Below are 21,997 nucleotides of genomic sequence, written 5' to 3'. Positions count from 1 at the left end.
CATTCAAGAAGCATTTAAAAATACCCATTTCATTCCATTTGATGTGAAGAAGAGATAGAAGTGGGAAAATAAAAGCATATATTCAATATTCTGGCCCCTGCAAGAGGACCAGCTTTTCCCTGAACTCAGCCCTAGAGATGCCACAGAAGCCAGAAGACAGTTGATGGATCTGTCCAACATAAAACCTAAAACAAACAAGCTAGGGCAAAAAAAAAGTTGGTTGCAAACCACTCAAAAGCTGACTGAGTGCCAGAAAGACTCCTGGGGGAGGCTTTGGAGGTGCCCTTTCTTTCTCACACATTAATCTCGTCTATTGCCTGTGAGCGCAGCAGTACCCAGCCTAGCTGATGTGCTGTGACTCTGGCAGTTCTAAAGAGTCACTTGTGCCCTTTCAGCTATCAGACCATTGAAATTATGGGCCCCAAAGAATTAAAAATTTCCCAAGAACCCCACACAGGCCCAAGCCCTGGTGCCAACCAGAGGAGGCACTAACCTCCCAGGAAGAGATTTTATGTTTCTGGTAATTTATTACCACTGATGGCCAAGACCATAATGGGCAAGACCATACCTTGCCGAGGACTGTATACATAGCTCTTGCCCTGTATGTAAACCTAAACCTTTTGTCAGTACTCCCACACATAAACTTTGGGGGTGGGGGTGGTCACTGGACCCTTAATAAAAGTGGACCCTTAACAAATAATGTTACAATGTGAGTAAAGTCTCCTTTCTCTACTCTAACTGGCATACTGAGGCTGGGTACTCACCTGCTTATTGGGGCTACCAGAGTTCTGGCTTTGATCTCCCAAACCCCAATAACCCTGGGGTGGGAAGTCTAACATCAGAGCAACATGTGAGCTTGGACTGAGTAGTGTCAGTCACTTTTCAGTCCTAGTCCCTTTCTTTACAAGAATAAGAACTAGAATTAAGTCAAACACCCTTGCAAATGGTGCCTGAAGGAGGTACAGATTTGCATAACCTCTAAAGCCTCACTCCTTCAACCTAAGCCTGTCAGGGGAAACCTGAGCTAAATTCTAGAGATGCATCCCAAGGTGGATGATAACTAGAAGGGAATATGAGCACTCATGGAAAGTAAATGATTATGATATATAAGGTAAAATTAGAAGCTCTAGGGGCTGAAGAGATGACTCAGTGGTTAAGGGCACTGGCTGTTCTTGTAGAGGACCCATATGGTGGCTAATGATCACCTGAAAGTCCAGTTCTAGGCGATCCAGTGCCCTCTTCTGGCCTCCATAGGCATTATGTGCATGTGGTGCACCTACATGCATGCAGGCAAAACACTCATAAGCATAAAAGAATACATTTTTTAATTAGACGTTCTGGTGCCAAATAATAGGTTTAAATTAACTATTTTCCTTTTCTACTGCTGAGTAATAAATTGTTTTCAAACCACAAAGTCACACAGTTTCTGAGAGTGTGGAATCTGGAGTGACTCTAGCCTGGGTAGATTTGACTCTGGGTCTCCCATCAAATCAAGCTCAAGATATCCAGGAGACGGTTCCTTGAAGACATAAGTGGAGGGCCCTTTCCAAGCTCAGTCTGAATCTGTCTCCTGGGGTCCTAGGAAGGAGCAAAGGGGGAGGCTATGTAGAACAAAACCAATCCCCATTTACAGTGTTCAACATGATTGTCTTTCTTTTAAATTCATTTGTTAGATCGATAGTTGAAGTGTTGTATGGCAATTAGATTATTGCTTTGATGTTTCTCTCAATGTGCTGTTCCCAGGACTATTTATGAACATACACTGGGGATTCCACCCTAAATTACAGAAAGGAACCTTAAGTTTTGCCAGCAGGTGTCACTGCTCCTTACACATCACCAGATAAACCAATAAAAACATTAGCCAATCCCTAGATAGACAGACAGACAGACAGACAGACAGGAATTACTGGTTTGGGTTTAAAATGCCAGTGACTTAAAAATGAATAATAGGGAAAACTTTGAGATTACTACTTGTTAGTAAACTGTGCTGACATTATGAAACATCAATGAGAAGAAGCAGTTTTGGGGGCCAGGGAGATGGCTCAGTCATCAGTGCTTGCCTGACTGAACTATCTCCCCAGCCCCCAGCAGTTCCCTGTGGCTCCATGACGAGCTAGCCAGGCCTACTTGGAAAGTTCGAGACCAAGAGATCCTGTCTCAAGAACAAGATGAACAGCTCCCAAGGAAGACACCCAAGATTGTTTTCTAGCCTCCACATGCATGCACATTCAATTGCAAGCACACCTCCCCCAATGTGCAACACACACACACACACACACACACACATATTAAAAAACCAGTTTTGAATGAATGAGTCAACAATGATTCCCTAAGGAAGCATGGGCTTCTGTTGAGATGAGGTCTAAGTAGTAAAAGTGACACCCAAAGCCTTTTAATAATACTTGATATTATAAAGTGACCAAATTCAAAAGAAAAGATACTATGCATTATAGAATTAAAAGTAAAATGCAAATATATTCAAAGAATATATTTTTTCATGTACAATTCATGTACAGTGCAAACGTATTCAGGAATATGATGTTAGTGTATAATTCACACATTAGAAAAGAAAAATAGCAATGTAAAATAACTTTCAATGAAATTCAGTTTACTTAGCAAATGTTTCTTTTTAAAAAAATTAGCCATTTCTATCTTCCTTTTTCTGGGACGACACTTTATTCATTTGGATAAAGTTGTGATACAGTTTTAATTCTTGCCTGTGGAAGTAAGGTGAGAGTTAATGCTATTTTAAAGGTAATAATTTTATATCAAAGTTAACTCATTTAATCAATTCCAAATAGAATTCTTATCTTTGAAATAGAATAAAATTATATATAATAAACAAGGCCTATGATAAACCAGTGTGAAGGCGAGTAGTGAGGAAACGCAAACTGAGCTCAGAGATTGATATGGTTCCTTAAATGATACCAAGTTCAAACCAAGCAAGCAAAAAGTATTATTTTAAAAATAATGTTTTTTTTTTAAAAAAGGGAATTTAAAAGCTAAGTGAATTTAGCTTAAAACGTTGAACCAAGGGTGTGCTGGTAAATGTTTACAGCTGGCTCAGAAGGGAGCAGCTGGGCCTGATTTGTATCAGTTGCTCATTTCTATGGTATAAACACTTTTTTGAGACAGGGTCTTCCTGTAGCCCCAGCTGGCCTGGAACTCGCTATGTAGACCAGGTTGGGCTTGATCTCACAGAGATCCACCTGTCTCTGCCTCCCAAGTTCTGGGACTAAAGGTGTGTGCCACCATGCCTGGCTTCATCTATGATGTAAAGACTTTTACTCTTTTGTCTTCTAACTTGATACCAAGTGCCTTGCTTAATTCCTCAGATTTTTATAGCTGTTCCTTACAAGCCCCAGTATCCTGCTCTAAGCAATGCAACACCCCTACAGAATACATTCTTTAGTAAGATACAATTTTTTTTCTTTACATGACATTATTTTTCTCTTGTTTTGGTCACTGTGAGCACTTTGGGTCTTAAGTATAACTACATGAACATATCTATTCTATAAATAACCCAGATTTTTTGTTACTAACTTCACTTTAAAAGGTTTAGTTGAAAATGATAGCTCTCTTCCTTGATCTACACATGGTTGTATGCCACAGCCATGTGAATTTTTCAAGGACTTTGGATATCTAATTTCCAGTTAGAGAACCCAGTGATAGCCTCTTGCCAGGGGTGACAAGAGCTTTATCTATTGCTCTGCTGTGAGTGTGTTTCTTCCTTGGTCATTTGAACTTCCATGACCCCACACTCTGCACTGAATGATCACATCCTTGGTTCTGGATCGTCATGACTAATTGTGGGAATTTTACAGATTGTCAGATGTTATTTGAAGTTCACTCAGAATACAACTTCTAGCAAGTCTGAATTCCTCTGTCTGCTAAACATGGCCGCCAGCTCTTGTGACCCCTGGAAGGCTCATTTTCCATTGTGTAGCTCTGAGGCTTTCTCAGTGGGTTTATTATTCATTTCCTCTCAGGTCTGCTTGCTGGGCTGTGGAGGAGATTCATTTTGCCATGTGGTAATGACAGTGCTTATTCCTGGGTCTAAACAGAAAAGTTCCTCTCTTAGACTGGGATACAGATTCTAAGATGCCCCTATGGCTTACTATTGAATGCTCTCATTGGCTATAGAAGTCCAGTTTGCTATTTAACCATTTAACTCTCTCTAATTATGCATCTCTAAATATGAAATAGAAATATCCCTCAATTGATAGGCATATTCTAATCTAAAGACCACTTGGGTCAGTGTTTGAGATATCAATATATTTCTCACCAGACATTTCGTATGGTGTGTGTATTTATAATAGGTGAGTCTAAAAAAGCTTATATAATCTTCAATAAACTTAAAATAGCGGTCATAATATTGCTGAATTCTGAAGCCCTGAATAGATCTACTGACTCCTGGGATTTTTCTGAGCCTGGTACCCTGAAGTAGATGGGGATTGTTGGCAGAATTGAGGGGCTAACAGAGGTGAGTCTGCATCCGTAGCTTTGGTCATACATACAAAGCTTCCTTTGTAAACAACTGAATTAGAATCATTTCAGTCTATTAACTAAGTTTAGACAAGGGAACCTAGTAGTCTGAGGGCCAATTCAACCACCGTGTAGAGGGCAGCTGTGCCAGGGAAGATCGAGTGCCATTTTTAAGTACAGGTGGTCAGTAACTGAAAGTTTGCTATAATAGGAATAATAGTGGCATAAATTCTAAAAAAAGCTTTCCTGTCCATGAACTCGATTTCCTTTCTTTCAGAGGCCTTATTTCCTCCTTGAACATGTATTTTAGGACTGTTTGCATTTCGTCTCTTATCTTTCATCTTGTTAGTGTTAAGTACTTTGTTTGTTCAGTTAACTCATCCTAGTTTTTTCCATAGCTTTTTTTCTTTTTGATTTTTGCAAGGATCAAACTCAGGGCCTTACACATGCTAAGCAAGCACTCTCTCACTGAGCTATACCCCCAGTCTTCCATATATATGTATATGTTTTTGAGACAGGGTCTCCCTGTAGCCCCAGCTGTCCTGGAACTCACTATGTAGACCAGGCTGGACTTGAACTCACAGAGCTCCACCTGACTCTGCCTCCCAAGTGCTGGGACTAAAGGCTTCCCCATAATATTTTTATTAACCATTTTCATGTTCTTAAAATCCCACCAATGCTTTTGACTTCAGAAAAGAATTTACTCCTCTTTGTTAGATAAAAGTAAAAGCTCAGTTCTTCACATTCATCTTAGTGGCAATGTTCCATGTGAGCTTTCAGGGAAACCAAAAGTTGCTAGAAAAAAAATTGTAGGGAAATATATGACAGTATTAGGATAAATGTTCTGCGTATTGGGCCTCTGCATAGACAACCATGAATTATTTCACTCCTGTTTACTTGATTATATTCAAGGACCCTCTCTATTCCCATGATTTAAGATGTTCACTTGCAGAATTTCTTGGTAGTGACTCAAGCCTCTTTGAAACAAAACATTCTTGGGAAAAAAATCTGTGGTGACTGAAACTGCCAGATAACGCCAGAGAAATACATGACCTCACTGAGAGAAAGAGAGGTTGCTGTCTGTCTGCTAGGGGTGGAAATTAATGTATGCTAGGGCCAAAGGAAAGGACAGCTATCTGAGAAAGCTACTCACCCTGCTCATATTCTGTCCAGAGAGCAGTTTAGGTGATCTGAGAGCTGTATGAATTAGCAGACTTACTCATGTGGCAATACAGAATGAGATCAGTGGTATAAACTGGAATTCTCTGGTTATGAAATGTCTGTAACAGCTAAGTAAAAATGACAACTTACTGAGGGCTTGTTTTGGGCCAGGCACTGTGCAAAAAGCATGTTTATACATCATTCAAATTACTGGTCATTGTCGTGTTACTATTACTCTTTTTAAATTCATTTCCTTCTCTTTTTTAGCCAATGAGGAAACAGTGAGACTTAGAGTAGTTAAGAAACTTAGTCCTGTTCATACATATTATGAAGCTGCAGAGCTGATCTCAGGCCAGGCCACAGGTTCAAATCCCTTGAATCCAGCTTCCATCTTTAAAAAAAAATATCATTTTTATTTTATGTGTACAAGTGTATTGCCTGCATGATGTGAGTTCACCCGTGTCGTGAAGGGCAGAAGAGGGCTTCGGATTCCCCTGGAACTGGAGTTAAGAACAGTTCGTAGCTGCTGTGTGGATGCTGGGAATCGAACCCGGGTCCTCTGCAAGAGCAGTCAGTGCTCTTAACTGCTGAGCCATCTCTCCAGGCCCCCAGCTTCCATCTTGTAGTGCTCTTCTTCCTGCTCCTAATCCTCAGCACTTGCTGAACTATATTGTGAGCTTATATTTTAATGAACCTATCCCACCTCATTAATTAGTTAATTAATGAGGTGGTGGGATAGATATTTGTAGGGTAAAATAGCTTAGGTCTACCATTTATCTAACTCAGCTTTGTAATTTACTGTTTTAACCTACTACATAATACTCCTCAATAAATGTTCAACAAGTGTCCAATGGTTGTGTTGTATATATATTTGGATCTGTATATAGTTTCATATTTAAAAAGTCACTGAGGATTGGAGAGATGGCTCAGCGGTTAAGAGCACTGACTGCTCTTGTAGAGGATCCAGGTTTGATTCCCAGCACCCACATGGCGGCTATGAACTGTCCTTAACTCCATTTCCAAGGGTATCCGAAGCCCTCTTGTGATCTCTGCAGCATTGCACGACACAGGTATACTCACATACATGCAGGCATACACTGATACACATAAAATAAAAATAATAAAACGTTTTTTAAAAAACTCACTGAATTCAAAATCAGAAGACCTAAATTCACTTACCCCAAGTGCTGCCTTTCAGTTTGACTCTGACTCTGGAACTTGACATCTCTCTGCTTAGGTTCTCTCTACCACCCACTCATTCTGTTCAGTTCCTTCTGCTTTTCCCCTGGCCTACAAAAAAAATAAACCTCCTCTCTCTTTTCAGAGGTTTCATGGGAAAGGAATGGGCCACATTCCCTATGTCTGTTTAAAACAGCTAGCTCAGAATGCTATATAAGTAGAGTTTGGAATTTAGACCTTGGTCTAGAGCTGAGTTTTAAGAAATTTAACCCAGAAGATATAAATTTGCTGTAGACTTCTAAAGTATTTTGATAGGCATCTACTGTCCTGAACTGTCAGTTATGTTCCAACTAGTCCAGTTCGGGTGGGAAAAATGCTTACAAGCAGCAAGAGACTCACACTTAGTTAGGCAGTGGGAGACTTTACAGGAAGCTCACTGTTTCTGATGCCAGACCATTTCTTACCCTTGGAACCACACAGGTGCTTCAACAAAAGACATATTCAAGACTGATATAGACCTTGCTTCTGTAAACCCACAAAACAAGCCCCCAAAGCCTGCATACGGTCAACAGTTTGCTTTGCTCAGTGTAGAGATTCTCACAGATAGGTTGGCTTTCGTGGGTTGTTGACTGAAGCAAGTTGTTGTTTAGATAGGCTTAAAAATCATTTCTATGTTTGCCTCTATCGAAACCAAAGTTAGAACTGAAATTGATTGATTAAATACATCAAAGGCTAGTTTAGGCATTTATTGGCTACTGATTGTACATCAGTTAGTCCCTCAGAGTATAGGAATAATTTCTCATTTTTGATGCACATAAATTTAGCATCATACTAGTTTCCAATCATAGTAGTTCATTCAAACCTTTTATATTGGCCTATCAACACATGTGCTGACATATCCATATGACTGTAAATTAATATCTATATATTATCATAAGAATATTCGTAGTTGCATAGCTACCCACCTGTTGTTGAACGTCTAGATCTTTTCAGTTTATATAGCTATCTCCTAATTGTTGAATGCTTGGATTTATTTTAGCTTTTCACTATCATTTTTAGCAGTGCTATAATATACCTTCTGAATAGCTTTCTAAAGGCTATAGTTACCAAAGAGAATTTAGTAATATTTCTCTTTATTAAAATAAAAATATCATTTGTAGGGTAAAATAGCTTAGGTATATCATTTGTCTAACTCAGTTAACTCATGCAAAAATCTATTATGCTTTCATGTGCTTTTAACTGACAAATCAGGCTAATTAACTTAGTCTTATTTCCTATCTATGGCCATATATGTATGAACATATTAGGATTCAGCAGTGTAAAAAAACTGATGGATTTTGAAATGAGGACTACAAATCATAGAATTCTGTATGTGATAAAATGAAAAACAAAGAATCTGGAATGAATGGGAGTACTGGGGGTTCTATAGTTATCCTGCCATTTCCTGAGAAACAATCATCAATGTGCAGGAGTTATTTAAGTGAATCACTAAACCACTAGTACCTGGAAGCCAACCATGGTGGATGTATTTACTCTACAGAACCTGGAAAATGCTATATAAATAAAAGCTTTTCGTTGTTTTTTTTTCAAAGAACCAGCTCACCAGTCTATCTCTGGATAACAGCATCAGGCAGCAAAGTTGGGAGTTGGAACAGTGGCATGAATTTCATGGTTGCTGTTACTATTGCAGGATGCTAATGTGAAAAAGTAAGGCATTATGTTGGCTTTCCTCTGCATGGTCGTGAAAGTCATTTCTTCAAAGGAAGACACCCAGAGGAAGAAAGTAGGGGATCTGACTGAAAGTGCTCAAGAAGAAAGCCAAATGTAGCAAAATCCACGTCCTTCGTTTTAGTTATTCTGGTTTACAAGCTTCTGTTCTGCACAATTTCCTTCCTAGCTAACTTTTATTTTCAAAATATTTTTAGGTAGAAATATTTCAAGTATAAATTATTATATTTTGACCGTTTTTTAAAAAATAGGCATCCTTTAAATGTTAGTAGACCATTTCAAGATAGTAGTTATGGATATTTTTAATTCTTCTCTGCACGAAGAGGTTCCTCTCCCTACCAGAACATGAAAGAGAAGAGAGAGGCACCATCTTGGTAAAACAAGAAATATCCATAATCACACACTAAGAAGGGCCCCTGTGTAAGAAAAGATTGAGCCAGAGATTTTACATCCAGCAAAATTGAGTTTCAAACTGTTACCAAAATGTAAGAGTAAAAGATTGTTCTCTGACCCCTACGTGAAAGCTCTACTAAAAATGACTTCCACATAAACAAAGGTGATGTAAAGACTGAGGTGAGCATTAAATGCATTTCTTTTGTGGAATCAAGACCAAATAAAAGACAGAAGTGACAGCACCACATGTAACATCTCCATTCTGTGAGTGAACAGCTCAGAAAAAAAGGGACATGCCAAACCTCTGAGCACATTCATTAATATTCCTAGTTGTTGAGGGTAATATTAGTATTGCAACTCTGAGGCTGTCATGTGTTATAGCGTAAGACAAATGTCTAATTATGAGATATAGTACTTCAATAATCTCTTATACTAAAGAACAAGATTCCTGATTCAGGATTCTTGGATGAACAGATGCAAATAAAGGAGTTCAGTGAAAAGCCTGCAGTCCTGTATTTGAGTATTTAAATTGGAAATATCAGCAAGAATTAAGCAAATATTTTATCACATACATACTTTTTTACATATTTTACATGCATACACATGTACTGGCACACACATGCACACAGAGTACTAGCCCTACCCACTGAAAAGACATAGAAGAATTGGCAACTCAGTATTACTCTCAGAACCAGTGCTTCTTAGAGAGATGCTCAAATATATGTCTGGGTTAAGCAATGCTTTTAGAGTTGGGCATGGGGTGCTTCCCTGCAATCCCAGTACTTGGGAGGCAGAAGCAGGAGAATCATTGAAAGTTTAAGGGTAGCTTGGACTGCAAACCCAGTTCTAGGCCAGTCAAGGATACATGGCAACACCCTGTCTCAATGAGAGGGGAGGGGGCGGAGAGGAACTTGGAACATCTTTCAGAAAAAGAAATGTGATAAAGGTATATTAGTTATTTGCCTGGGTTTTTGTGTATTTGTGGTATGTGTCAGGCTTTTTTGAAATTTTAATTTACTTTCTCACATTTACTTTCAAGCCTACTTTTATATTTTTCTTGTAGAGAATCTCCCTTGCTCACAGTTTATATAAGCTCAGGCCCTCCTTGTACCACATGGCATGATGAGAGTTCCTCAAGAAGCTAATGGAGTAAATGTAGCAGAGGGAAAATTACTTTAAAAGATAGTAGAAGAAAACGTCCCTCAAATAAAACTTGCATCTTTATACTATGTCTCTAGGAAGTACTGGTAAGCTTCAGTTATCATGAGAATATATTTAGTAAAGTTATTGGGCTATCAGGGATAAAGAATTCCCATAGAATTTACCATAGTAACATTTAATAACAAGACAAAGTGAATAGTTATGATGAAGTTGTGCAAGTCATCCTAAGAATTCAGCTAATTTGTCCAATAACTACAAAAGTAACAGAAGATTGTCTCAAGAATGTAAATTCTCAGATTCAGCAACTCTCATTTTGAAAAGATGCCGGGGACCTACTGTGTGTGAGGCCCTACATACAACCCAAGCACCACAAGCAAGCAACAAAACTGTATGGTGAAATTTGGCTAATGAAATCTCATGTATAGAGAAGATGCAGTTAAAGAATTCCTGATGTGCTGAATCAAATTAGAAACATTAATATAACCAAGACTCATATGAGTACAGAGCATAATATAAGTATTTTGAATCTTGACATTGTAAAGTTGATCATTGAAAATTAAGAAATGAAGGCTGAAGAAATATTAAAATAATTAAGAAAAAAGTTGGCAGAGGGGCTAGCAACATGGCTTATTGGGTAGGGGCACTTGCTGCCATGCCTAATGAACTGAGTTTGAGTCCCAGAATCCATATGATAGAAAAGAATGAATTCCCACAAGCTGCCCTCTGACCACAAAACACAGGCCATATCATGTATTCCCCCTCCCCCAAGTAAATAAAGAAATGTTAAATTTTTTAAAGAAGAAAGCTAGTGGAACATGCTTGCCAGGATTGCAGTGAATTTGAGACCAGCCTGGGCTATACAGTGAGTTCAGGGCCAGCCTGGACTACATAGAGAAATGCTGGCTCAAAAGTTTTAAATCTTTTAAAAAGCTGATCTGTCATTCCTACATTCTGCCATAACCATAAAAAGAAAGACTCATAAGAACATGCTATACAAAATCTAGTTACAGCTCCATTCAGTCAGCTTGACAGGGGATTGTCACTAGCCCTCCTCACCTCTCAGTGGGATGTGTTCATCTTGGAGTTACCAGGCAGCTTACTCTTCACCCTTAGTGAAAGCATGATCAGCTCATGAGGAGAGAGTGCTCAGAAACTTTCAAAGATTTGATTTAAAAATATTTTATTTATATTTTATGTGTATGCGTGTATTGCCTGCATGTAGGTAAGTGCACCCGTGTTGTGCAATGCCCGAGGTCAGAAGAGGCTGTTGGATCCCCTGGAACTGAAGTTATGGACAGTTGTTAGCTGCCATGTGGGAGCTGGGAATTTTTTTTTTTGTGCAATGCCTGTGGAGGACAGAAGAGGCTGTTAGATCCCCTGGAACTGGAGCAGTTGTCAGTTGTTAGCTGCCATGTGGGTGCTGGGATTTGAACCCAGGTCTTCTGTAAGAACAGTCAGTATTCTTCTGCTGAGCCATCTCTCCAGCCTCAAAGATTTGATTTTTTTAAAGATTTATTTTTATAATTTAGAATTATATGTATGCATGTATAGGGGGTAATGTGCACATATATACAGGTGCCCACAGAGGTCAGAGGTGTTGGATCTCCTTGAGCTGGAGTTATAGGCAGTTGTGAGCCACCCAGCATGGGTACTGGGAATTGAACTCTGTTCCTCTGGCAGAACAGAAAGTACTATTAGCCACTGAGCCATTTCACCTTGATATGTGCTTTTTAGCACCACAATACGATAAGGATCACCAGTAAGATACAGTGACCTGGTTTGCTTCAGTAAAGAGCAGAGGGATATGGCTGCAAGAGTTCTTATCAGTCCTTTCCTCGCTTTTTAGAGTCTGATATTTCTTGTTCGAGACTGGAGCTTCCCGTATGAATTTTCATATGGAGCTGATGGTGGTGCCAAATTCTTGGAAAAACGTCTCAAGGTTTGTTAAATAGTTAGGTGCATGCAATTACCCCAGGACCAATCTAGAATTATCTTTGATGAATGACTTGATGAATACTCAGGAGCCACAATTTCATTTGACCCTCATAGTATCTCGACTAATAACCCAAAATTTTGCTTAAGAAACTACTTTTCAGAATTATGATTTTTAAATATTATCAATAACTTTGAGATAGATCATTCTTTTTTAGATATGTAAAACCCTACTTGTTCCAAAAGGTAAGACTTTTACTCTGGAGAAGTAAATCAGTTCAAGACCACAGTGTACATATCTAGATTTCATAGTTTAAATTTTTAAAATTTTTATATGTATGAGCATTTTGCCTGCCTATATGTAAGTGTACCTGTGCATGCAATGACCTCGGAGGCCAGAAGAAGGTGTCAGATCCCCTAGAACTGGAGTTACAGATGATTCTTAGCCGACAGGTGGATGCTGGGAACAGAGCCTTCTACAAGAGCAATAATGCTCTTAACCACTAAGCCAGCTCTCTAGCCCCTAGATTCATAATTTAAAAGCAGTTTAAATAAGCACCTATTTTTTAAATTCTCCAAGTTAATCTTGGAACATTTTGCATGACAGTAGAAGGTCCTCTACTTGACGTCATAATAGCCAACACTGTATTAGTTACACTGAGCAGATACTACAAAAATACTGCAGACTGTCAAATGCGTATCTAAAAGCAAGTGGGGGTGTTTCAGCTTGTATGAAATGCCAGCTATTCAGATTCCTTTCTAGAATGTGTGAGCCTACCAGAAGATAAAAAGCTGCTTAAGTATCTTCTGAAAAAATAAGACCATCTTCTGACCTGTGTTTCCTTTAAATGCCTTGAATTGCAAATTGAGTTTGTAGGAGCTTAAGTAAAGCCCCACTAATTGGCACTAAAAATTGGGAGGTCCACCTGAGTTCATGTAAGGGCAGAGGCTTGTAAATTGCGATTAACCGTGCCTGCCATGCCTTTGCTACACTCAGGGCTGTGTGGGCAAATTCACCCACGACTTTTTCCTTAGTCACAGTCACGTCATGTCATCTTCGTCATTATGGGATCATACAGGCAAAGCAAATACAGGATGCCACAGAAATCCTTTGTTAATTTATGTCACAAGAAAGTTTAAGTCCAGAATGATTTGCTGCAGGTCTCAGGGAACCAACATGAAGAACTGCAGAATGTCCGAAAGCACATCCATTCCTGTTTTACCAACATTTCCTGTTTTCTGCTACCTCATCCTGGCTTGAAAGTAGCTACCAATCCAAACTTTGATGGGAAACTAAAAGGTTTGTCTGCCTTTTAACAATATGTTTGCATCACTTTTCTGATTATGGAAATGTCATTTTACCTCATGGGTTTATGGCTGCTACTTTAGTGTTTCCACTAATGGGAGGCAGGTAACTAGAAGTTGGCGGGGGAACTGGGAATCCAGGCTTGGTGCTAGAGCTGGCTTTGGTCAGCTGTAGGAATTCATTCCATAGTGCTGACTGAAACTAGCCCAAATCCTGCATCCGTGCAGCAGGCCGTCGCCCCCACCCTCTCATCTCTGTGCTTGAAAACTGCTCCTTACTGCCTGTGCGTAGTTCTCCTTATTTATAGTAAAAGGGAAAATGTCTATATTATTGGAATGTTGTATGTTGAATTATGTAATTAGGGATTGAAAGAAAAATTGCATTCAGTACTGAACTCAGTTTCTTTAAAATGGCTACTAAATAATTTAATTATAAATTACTTAAAACTGCTAAAAATTGAAATCCTCTCTGGATCAGGGTGAGTGTCTTTAAAAGAAAAAAAGCCCTAGAATGTTTGCAGCTAGACTCCACTTCAGCACGTAATTATCTCTTCAACGTAAGTTGACTGTTTTAGGATTCCTCAGACCGACTTTTTTTTTTTTTTTAATTTTATGTGTATGAGTATATTGCCTGCAAGTAAGTGAGTGCATCCGTATCGTGCAGTGCAGCGGAGGTCAGAAGAGGCTTCGGATTCCCCTGGAACTGGAGTTAAGGATGATTCGCAGCCGCCATGTGGGTGCTAGGTATCGAAGCCAGGTCCTCTGCAAGAGCAGTCAGTGCTCTTAACCACTGAGCCGTCTCTCCACCCCCCCACCTCAACTTGTTTTTCAAAAGCATGGGAGTGGAGGTTGGGGTCTTCAGAAACAGAAGTTAATGTTCCTAAGAGACGTCACTGGCCTTGGGACATGTGCTTTGTAGTTAATATGAGGTAGAAGGGAGTTCTGACTTCTGTTTGTGAACCTACCATTGAGAAAACCACAGAATTCAGGCATCTGTCTAACATACTGCGGCCTTTTTGCATGGTGCCAGGTGGAGACATTGACATTACAAAAATTTCAGCACAATTATTGTCAAAGGGATCTAAAATTACCTTTAAAAGTGACAACAGAACTTGTATCCGATTTTTAGAAACTGGTAGATTTAAAAAGCAAAAGTCTTCACCTGTGTCCATGGAATTTTCTGATACTTTTATCTTTAACCTTATCAATTACATAATGAGCAGAATCTCAAAATTTTCAACCACTGACACTGCTTTTAATTTTTTTTATGTGTATGGGTGTCATGCCAGCATGTATGTACCTGTGTTGTACAGTGCCCATGGAGGACAGAAAAGGACGTAGGATCCCCTAGAACTGGAGTTATGGGTGGTTGTTAGCTGCCACGTGGGTGCTGGGATTCAAACCCAGGTCCTCTGCAAGAACAGCCAGCGTTTTAACCACTGAGCCATGTCTCCAGCCCCAGCATTCCTTTTATACACATTTAAAAGTCTTTTAGATAGCAGTGAGCATGTATTAGCACCTAGACGCCAGGCTCCCTAACTTCACCGTTACTCGTGAATTCTAACCCACCGGTAGACACACAGCTCTCTTAATATTATAAAATTGCCTAATGGCTTCAATGTGTGTTGAATAGATTGCATAAAGAGAGAGCTTCCATAAAGCCTGCCTTTCTTCTCTGGCATTGGAAGCCCTAAACAAGCAGAGAAGGGGCAGCTGAACAACAGTTCTTTATGGGGACAGCAGAGCCCTCCAGCTTGTTCCGGTCACTGTAGCACCAGCTGCAGTTCTTCATTAGCTGATCCATTTTGCAATGAATAAGCTCAGGAAAGTTTAGAAGAAATCATGCATATATAGACTCCTCCTCTGTAATATTTGTTCTCCATTCACCTGTGCCCACTTCTACACATGCATTGACCTACACAGTAGTCCACAGCTACCTGCAAACTGTGAATGTGCAAAGAAGCTAGCCTTCGAGAAAGAGAAATGAAAAGTAGTGGGGGGGGGGGAGAGAAAGAGAGAGAGATGAAAAGTGGCTTCAGTTGCTCTAGAAGTTCCATTTTAATGAGGCTTTTACACTTTATAGGATAGCTGCTAAATTGGTATTGTGTACAGAAATATTTTTACTTCAGTGTTTTCTTTGGCAGTGTTGAAAGTCTATTATCTATAGTATTTTTCCATCCAACCCTGAATCTTCCACTTTGGTTTGATTTCTCTCTGGGATATATTGTGAGCTGGCCATGGTATTCTCCCAGAGGGCTACATCTCAGTGATTGTCTCTGGGAAAGAAATGTCTCTGAATACAAACGATTTTGGAAAAACCATTCTTTGTTGGCAGGCCTCATACACTATTTCTCAAACAGAAATAACTTTCTAGAGCATCATCAACAATGATAATTTGTCCATGTCCCTCAAAGCGTTTCAGTTATTACTATATTTTAATAGCACAAGTAACACAATTTCCAGTATTATTAAGAACATTATGATTAAATTTTTTACTAATGAAGGAAATTCTCATGCTGGAAATTTGAGGTCAAAAGTGCTGAATGAATCAGATCCATTCATGTTGTATTCAATCAGCTTTTACTGAATGCCTGTTGAATACCTCCTCATGCACAGTGAGTCCAGTGTTGATTAACAAGGAGTTATCCACATGCTGAACAAGCAGGTAACCACAAGGCTATGGAGCTGCTTTCTTAGCAGCAGTCAGACTTCAGGAACCAGGGTCCAGTGCTATACAAAGAAATTATTTTAAAATAAGAAAATGGTGTTTCTGATGACTTGCCAGAGTCAGGTTATCCTGAGAAATGGCTTTCCTTGATTAGTTTACACAGAAATACTGCACTGGTGCCCTACTTTGTGGAGCTATATACAAAGCATACATTGTATTGTATATCTAGTTATTATGACATGTAAGTACTACTTTGGCCTAGCCTATGAATTCCTAGTAAGATTTTACTCTCTTGAACCAAAAAGTATTGAAGAAATGATGAAAACATAACATCATTGTGAGTACTCACCCAACACACATACACAGCAAGAGATTGAAGGGCCCTCCTGGAAACTGATCTGAACTTGTCTAAGATGTTCCAGATATGAATTTACTGTGGTCAACAGATATTGTAAGAGAGTACTACTTATGATATCAATGTATTGTAATATTCTGAGTCCATAATTAGAATGGTTAGCATTGGTCTGAGTAAAAACACTGGTGCCTAATGCTGTCTTCAGAGCACATTTTATACCCAGTGTGTGGTTACATGCTGGTTACTTTAATAAGTTATCTTGCTGGGTCCTTAGACATAGGTGCATTTTATTCTATTACAATTTTATAAAAAGATTTTGTGATAGAAATTTAAATAAATAATTGAAAGTGGTTTTAAAGTGGTTTTATAAGGAGAAAACTTCTTTTTTTTTTTTTTTTTTTTTTTTTTTTGGTCTTTTTGAGACAGGATCTCCCTGTAGCCCCAGCAAAGTTTGAATATTTAGCCTCAGGATCTTGAAAATCACCAACCCCTAACCTTGCAAGTTCAGTGGTTCTGCTAGAACTCACAGCTTTCAGAATTCTAGGCAGTAACCTTATTTGCTTAGGAACCAAAGTCAGACATACTTTTTATAAATATTATGCATTTAAAATGACTTGCAAAATCATCAGTGTGTAAGACATTCAATCATTGATATTCTATTGTTTTACCAAATCTGTAATATTGAGTTTCAACTCACTTCTAAGAACAGGTAAATACTCAGGCTGCCTCTCATGTTATAAGGCCTGCATGGCCTCCTCTTGCTGTTAGTTTGTTTTGCTGAGTTCCACCACTAGAGGAAGCATCATCATTGCTATCTTTTTGAACTCTAGAACTTTGTTACTGCAGTTTACCCTATTGTGTATACTTGTAAGGTAGGCACATGAAAGACAGGCAAATTTTGGATAAACTTTCTGGAGGTAATGTATTATAAGCCACGAAATATTTGCCCTTTTTGTTAGACATGGTCTCTGCTGAGAATGGTAGGACATGCTTATAAGCCCAGTGATCAGGAGATGGAGGTAGGAAGATGAACTCAAGGCCAACCTTCGCTATATAGCAATTTGGAGACCAGCCTAAGCTGCATGAAATTATGTCCAAACCACTTCCCACTTCACCCCCCAATAAACAGACATGGTAGCACACACCCATAACCTCAGCATTCAGGAGACAGAGGCAAGAGGATCACTGCAAGTTAGAGACATACACAGCGAGACCCCCATCTGGAGAAAAGGAAAAAAAGGGGGGGGGCTGGTCTTGCTATTGCAAGGCTGGTCCTGAACTTCTGGACTCAAATGATCCTGCCTCAGCCTCCCTGGGTATGATAGGCACGTGACTAGAACTACATGTGCCTATCACACCCAGCTTCCTGTTTTTTGAGCCTTTCTATATAACCACAAACAAACCTAAAGACATCAGTTATAAAATACTTAATATTAAATGTCAAAAAATATTTTATAGTTTTAAGACATGTAATTAGAGTGGAGATAAGAGAGCCCAGAAGTGGAATCATTCCTCAAGAACAGGTTTCAGGAGTTTCTTGTATTATGGGAAAAGGAGTGACAGCATAGCACTGTCCTAGGGGAGAAAGGGAGGAAATCAAAGGGTGTTTTATTCTGTGGCATGGAGGATTGAATAGGACTTTTTAAATAACAGTAGATTTGCTTTTACTTATAGAAATCGACGATGAATTCATCAAAAACTTGAAAATACTGATTCCTTGGTTACTTAGTCCTGAGAGCCTAGATATTAAAGAGATCAATGGGAATAAAATCACCTGCCGAGGCCTGGTGGAGTACTTCAAGGTATCAGTCTCCTTTCTAGAGTTCTTGTGAGTGCATGGACTTGGCATGCACTGGAGCATACATCCTTCAAAACAAAATTCTAAGGGGGCAAAGGTATGAGGCATCCATTAAAAGGCTTTGAAAACTATGAAACACCCCAGAGAAGTCTGCTTTTTGAGAAAATAAAATGTTTTGAGGAAACTCCTTACAGGTAACTTTACTATGTCATTTTAACTGGAGGGAAGTGTTTTGAAATATAAATGTATCAAAGAATAGAAAAACCTTTTGGGGAGGTGTTCTCCAGAGTCCATAACATATTGAAATTTACCTTCGTTCTTAAGCTTGTTCCCAACAGAACCATCCTTTCTTCCTGAAGAAAATTCTTCCACATTTCCCTTTATTTTCAGTGGAATTTTAAATCTGCATTTACAGATTTAAATGAAGAAATTCAACCTAATTTGTGGACCCAAGATTATTAAATTTTTAATTCATGTTTTACCATTTAAACTGCCTTTTGTGTGATCTATTTTTCTTGATCACTCTGGACATAATTATTAATCTAAAATTTGAACTTTTATTCTAACACCATGAATAAGCTTAGAGCTTGGACTCATGATCCCTACACATGTCTAGCCCATGGAGCATATACCATCAGCAGGGCATGAGTAATGAAAACAGAGGCTGCTCCCATCAGAGGGATTTGAAAACACTGAAGGGAGACGAACTGGGACAGCACTGGTGGGTGGACCTTCTGAAAAGGGCATTTCAGAAGGAAGGAACAACATGGACCAAAAAGAACATTAAAGCGTGAGAAAGAGTAGTTCTAAGATCCAGAAAATATTTTTTGAAATGTCAAGACCCTAAAATACAATGTAGCATAATTAGAGAAGTGTTAGATGAAACTGCTTGACTGTGGGTCTTTTTTCCTTTTTAAACTTTTAAAAATTTTATTTTAGGCTTATATAAAGATCTATCAAGGTGAAGAACTACCACATCCCAAGTCCATGTTACAGGTATTTATCAGGAGGTGTGATATTTTAAGACATATTCCTGCTTGTAATCACATATGTGCTAACAGACAGAATGACCTGTTGGAAGATCCGTTTCCTAATCACCCATCTGTGCTCACCTAAACATCTTCACATGCACACACAGTAGCCTTACTTAGGCTGAGAACCACTTTGCCAAAGAATTTCCCTTCTCTTTGTACTAAATTTATTTGAAAAACTCAAACTCATACTGTGATTTAGATTGGTTTGTGCAACAAGGAATAGAAAAGCAGATCCATGATTTAAACAAGAGATTGTCATGACTAAACACTTCGAGGAAGGAGAAACTAGTTTTATTCACATAAAAGTTTAAGTTCTTAAAGTACCTTTCTGTTATCATAGGTACACTGGTTCCCCACAACATACATATTTAATGAAAGACTGTATTTTTTAAAGTAGAAGCCATTCAAATGAAAATTCATTTTAGCATTATGCCTTATCGAGTAAAAAATTCTACATTTCATACATCTTGAAAATTTAATTTTAATGATTTTTAAAATGTCATAGAAATACTCCAACAGTTTCAAGTTACTTGGTGGCTTTGGTTTCTTGCACATTTTTTGCACATGATGCTCTGAAATGTGAACTGCCTGTGGACTTTAAAAGAACTCCGTTTTACATTATAATTTGTACTTTGTCCAAAGGCCACAGCAGAAGCTAACAATTTAGCAGCTGTCGCAACTGCCAAGGACACATACAACAAAAAGATGGAAGAGGTAAGAATTCAATACTATTTAAATAAAACCAGTATTTCTTCATTCAACTATTTTTTTAAATATTTTTTAGAAGAAGCATATTATTACAGCTTTAACATGCCCAATAACAGTTTCCAGAGCAAAGACACAGCTCCTTCAAAAGTGGCTATAAAATTTCTAGGTACGCTGTTGAAGCAATACAGTTATACAATGTTAAACTCAGTATAAGCACTGTAAGACAAAAAATTGAATGAGTTTTTAACCCTCAAAAAATATCTCCATTTCATTCTAAAATATACTGTTTCTTACAGAAAGACTCATTGTTTTTGCTGCTAACACTGAGATGTTTGCACGTGTGTCTCTAATCTATATGTATCTGATTATTACTAGTCATAATCGTTTGCACTCGGATCCTTGGTGCCTGTATGTGTTTATAAAGTCACTGGGTAGATTTTGATGGTAATGTTTATCGCCTCTACTAATTACCATGATGTAAACTTTTATGCTTCCTCCTCAAATATAATACATTTTTTAATGTGTTGAATTTTTTATCACACAGAACATCCCAAACCATCTTATTCAACTATACACCCACTTCCCAGATGGCACCCTCCCATAGCCTCCCTCCCCCGACTAGAGCCCTTTTACTCTGATATCCCTGCTACTGTCTGCTGCGTTGTCGGCACCACCAACTATTCCCCACTACTTGTCCATATGGTGAATCTAGTCAGCCTATCTAGAGGTCTTTGTTTTAGGAGGGTCAGCTGTTCCTCTTCTACCAGCAATCAGTTGTCAATATTCCTTTAGAGAACCTTGGGGTCTTCTGTACATTTTCCCAGTTCTATGCTGGGTTACTATCTGGGAGTCCCTTTGGCCACCCTGACCAATAACTCAAAAGAAGGTATCTCCTATCTGGCATTGTTGCTTGTTATGTAGCCTTTAGCTATACATATGAACTCTTGAAAAATTATATAGGCCCCTTTAATCTTTGGTTTTACTTTCCTTTTGGGTGTTTAAGGCCATACAGTTGGCCCAGATAAACCAATTTATGTTTACTCTTAAGGTCGTTTGAGGATCTGTTCCTCAGGAGTCACATGGGCTTGGGAGGAGCCCCTGGCTCCTTTCTTTTACCAGTTTCACCTATTTGAAGATAAGTCAAAGGTCCTACTCGACCATGGTTGGCTTCACTTGGAAGCATGGAAGAAATGGTTCCTCTGTGTTGACCCTCGTCTTTGTAGACTGGAAAATGGTTCACGTCCATCTCATGGGGTCTCCTCAGCCTCCTTGATCAAGAGGACAGGTGACCCACCACAATTACAGGACATTTTGGGAGATGCTCATATTCCCCTGGAACTAGCCAACCAGGGGGGCAAGGAGCAAAAACTGTCCTTTATGTCCCTATGACCAAATTAGTATAGGCCCCAAAGCATGTCTGTTAAACATCCAAGAGGTTAGTTCCACCAGCCTGGTACTTTTAATTACTGTGTGCCATGTAGATAAATCTTTGGCAAAGTCCAATTGTTCTCAGGTAAACCTTACCTAGCCATATATTTCTTGATCTGGTACGTATAATTTGTCAGTAGGTTGTTGGTGTAATATGGTTCCCTCTGGTTTTTAAAACTAGTGAGGAATTCTTTATCTCTCACATTGTCTCACCCCTCCATCATGGTTTTCCCACTTAAGGTGCCCCCATTTTTCCCCTTTCTCCCTTAATAATACCCTTCTCTTATGGTCCAACCTCTCTTGAGCCCCTTCTTTCCCTTTATCCCCTAGGTTCCTTGTATACCCTTCCCTTCCCCCTCCCTTAAACTAACCCATTTTTTATCCATATCTCCCTATTAACGCCTGTTTCCTACTGTTCTTTTCTTTCAGGTTCTTTCTTTTCCTTTACCTCCGTTTCCTTTCCATTATCCTGGTTCCTGTAGTTATGTCTGGATACATACTCACTTATCAGGGTTTGGTTCTAGGATCCACATATGAAGGAGAACACATGCTGTTTTTGTTTTTTGTTTTTCTAAGTCTGTGTTACTTCACTTAGTATAACAGTTTCTAGTTCCATCCATTTACCTGAAAATTTCATGATTTCATCTTTCTTTACTGCTGAG

At 38.9% G+C, this 21,997-nt stretch overlaps 1 protein-coding gene across 7 annotated transcripts in view; it reads left to right on the top strand.

Annotated features, from left to right (window-relative positions):
- Atl1 (atlastin GTPase 1) overlaps positions 1-21,997 on the top strand; it is a 114,470-nt gene that overhangs the window by 80,643 nt on the left and 11,830 nt on the right. For all 7 annotated transcript variants that reach the window (XM_029561975.1, XM_008829844.3, XM_029561972.1 and 4 more), the window contains 5 exons: positions 11,954-12,046; positions 13,201-13,339; positions 18,042-18,169; positions 19,105-19,161; positions 19,842-19,913. In XM_029561975.1, coding sequence (XP_029417835.1) covers positions 11,954-12,046; positions 13,201-13,339; positions 18,042-18,169; positions 19,105-19,161; positions 19,842-19,913 — 489 coding nt within the window. The remainder of the gene's footprint in view (positions 1-11,953; positions 12,047-13,200; positions 13,340-18,041; positions 18,170-19,104; positions 19,162-19,841; positions 19,914-21,997) is intronic.

Source organism: Nannospalax galili, unplaced genomic scaffold (assembly GCF_000622305.1).
Source record: "Nannospalax galili isolate Female #2095 unplaced genomic scaffold, S.galili_v1.0 scaffold253, whole genome shotgun sequence".
In the NCBI taxonomy this organism is placed as follows: Eukaryota; Metazoa; Chordata; class Mammalia; order Rodentia; family Spalacidae; genus Nannospalax; species Nannospalax galili.
The sequence above is the reverse complement of the archived record's forward strand: the minus strand, read 5'-3'. Positions and strand labels throughout refer to the sequence as shown.